This window comes from Mizuhopecten yessoensis, unplaced genomic scaffold (genome assembly GCF_002113885.1).
Source record: "Mizuhopecten yessoensis strain PY_sf001 unplaced genomic scaffold, ASM211388v2 hete_36114882, whole genome shotgun sequence".
Lineage (NCBI taxonomy): Eukaryota > Metazoa > Mollusca > Bivalvia > Pectinida > Pectinidae > Mizuhopecten > Mizuhopecten yessoensis.
In genome coordinates, this window is record NW_018484135.1 from 788 (window position 1) to 2,916 (window position 2,129).

Sequence of the window (2,129 nt, forward strand, 5' to 3'; positions counted from 1 at the left end):
CCTTTTCTAACGAAAATTTTGTCTTAAGAAGTTGTTTACTTTTTCACAACGCAGTTTTTCCTTTTTCCCTTACCGGAACACTTTGGATTCAGGTAAACAAAACAAAATGGCCATTATGCTACAAGGTATTGTAATGAAGCAATGAAACCCAAAAATACATTATTTCAAATACGAGTTAATTTTTCAATGACCCATAGTTTAAAAAAATGTTGAATCGAGTTAATCCTACAAGCCTTCAATTGATATGTAAATAACAACATCATAAATCAATTAACTTTAATGACTCGTACATTTAACTATGTAGCTATTGTTTCTGGTCTATTGTCCGATTTGACAGATCACAGATAGTAATCTCCCCTTGTTTAGTAGGCAATAACTGTCAAACTTAAGTAGCGTATTACCGTAAAAGCAGCAATATTTTCCGTTCAATAAAAACTTTTGTTGCAACATTTTTAATTTCTGTTTGTGAAGGTTGATCGTATAATTATTTTGGAAAGAAGTAATATTTGATAAAACTTATCATTAGATTTTCTGTTAAGTTTGTTCAGTATGGATTAGAGCGACAGGACATTGCAGTAACTTAACACCCCCGTGAAGGTCTGCCGATGGATTTGGTTGTGAGCAAGCGATACGGAACAGTCAAGCTTGACCTATGCCCTGAAAGGGTCAATATAGATATTAATTTTACAGAAAACATAACTGGATATATTTCAATAGAGCTATGAGTAATTGGGTGTTTAGTTTAGTCCCGGGTTTGTATGGTCCCGGGTGTGTCCGGAGGTCGTATATACACGTGTTCTTGTACGTGTGTGTACATTATGATATACCCTAATATGCGTTCTACGTGTTGTTTTGTATCAATAAGCGTCCTAACAGGACGGGTGTACTTGACAAGTTATCTTCACAAACAAGTTACGCTTTAGGATTTCAGGACAAAGTAAGAAGAAATGTGTGATTTTGTTCAACTGTGATTCGTATAAAAAAAGATTTGGAGAGAAAATATTTGATTATTTTTCTCTCAGAAAAACTGTTACAATGAATATTTTGTGTCTATTTTCATTCTTTCTGCTAATTTCTGTTAGCTGGAAACCCGGAACTACAGTTAATGACGTCATTCGGGATAATAAGCTAAAACCTGTATCGTCTTGACATCAAGGCTACGATAAATCCGGTTGGGATTTTCCTCCAGTGTGGCTTAATATAAAACGATTGTTGGGAGTCGTACAAGATTTATTTTGTGAAGGTAAACTTTTAGTATATTTTATATAATGCACCAAAAGCTTACCTTTAAGCATTACACACATTTTATTACTGAATAATTACATAATTATCTATCTATATGTTACACAGAGACCAATCTGGTTTTAATGCGGAGATTATTGTATTTTTCAGATGTGAGAATCAAGTTCCTGGCGTAAGATATCAAATTTTCCAAATTATGAAGACTTTCGTGCTTTTTCTTAACCACTAAACACGAAACGGAATTGGAAACATTTCTTTACGTAACAAAAATGGCGCATGACCTAGACAACACCGGAAGTCGTCTTCTTAACGCAATCCTATCAGGAAAAGCGCGGCAAATCAGTTCCCTCCTGGACCAAACCGTCGACGTCGATGTGAGAGACGATGAAGGAAGGACGCCCTTGATGTACGCAGTCTGTTGTGACATTGATGACGTCAGAACGCACGTGGTGCGTTTGTTGTTGCGCAGTAACTGTTACATCAACGCACAGGACAGTAGTGGATGTACGGCACTGATATACGCATGCATGGAGGTAGACCGTGTGGATGTCGTGAGACTGATCGCCAGGAATAAACTGTGTAACCCCAATCTCCAAGACTCTGAGGGATATACAGCAGCAATGCACGCGGTGGCTGCGTCAAATTCCCAAGGTCTGAAAATTTTGTTAAATTCATCTGCGACGAAATCTGTAGTGGATTTGAACATAAAAAATAAAAACGGAATTACCGCCCTTGAACTTGCTGTGAAACTCCAGTTATTTGACTGTTGTAAGGTGTTGACGACAGATTGTGTTGGCGGCCGCAATTCGAACAATATTCGGGACAAAAAAGGTCTGAACTTAATTTTGGGACGTGAAGCTTCTGTGATGTCACAGAAAGGTAATTTG

General features: G+C 37.2%; 1 protein-coding gene across 1 annotated transcript; it reads left to right on the forward strand.

Moving 5' to 3' along the window:
- Positions 1 to 1,110: 1,110 nt before the first annotated feature.
- LOC110444396 (ankyrin repeat domain-containing protein 34B-like) lies at positions 1,111 to 2,123 on the forward strand (the record flags this gene model as incomplete). The annotated part of the gene is made up of 2 exons (XM_021488777.1): positions 1,111 to 1,243; positions 1,393 to 2,123. A coding segment is annotated over exon 2 (612 nt), but the record flags the coding sequence as incomplete, so codon positions are not given.
- Between the last annotated feature and the right edge of the window lie 6 nt (positions 2,124 to 2,129).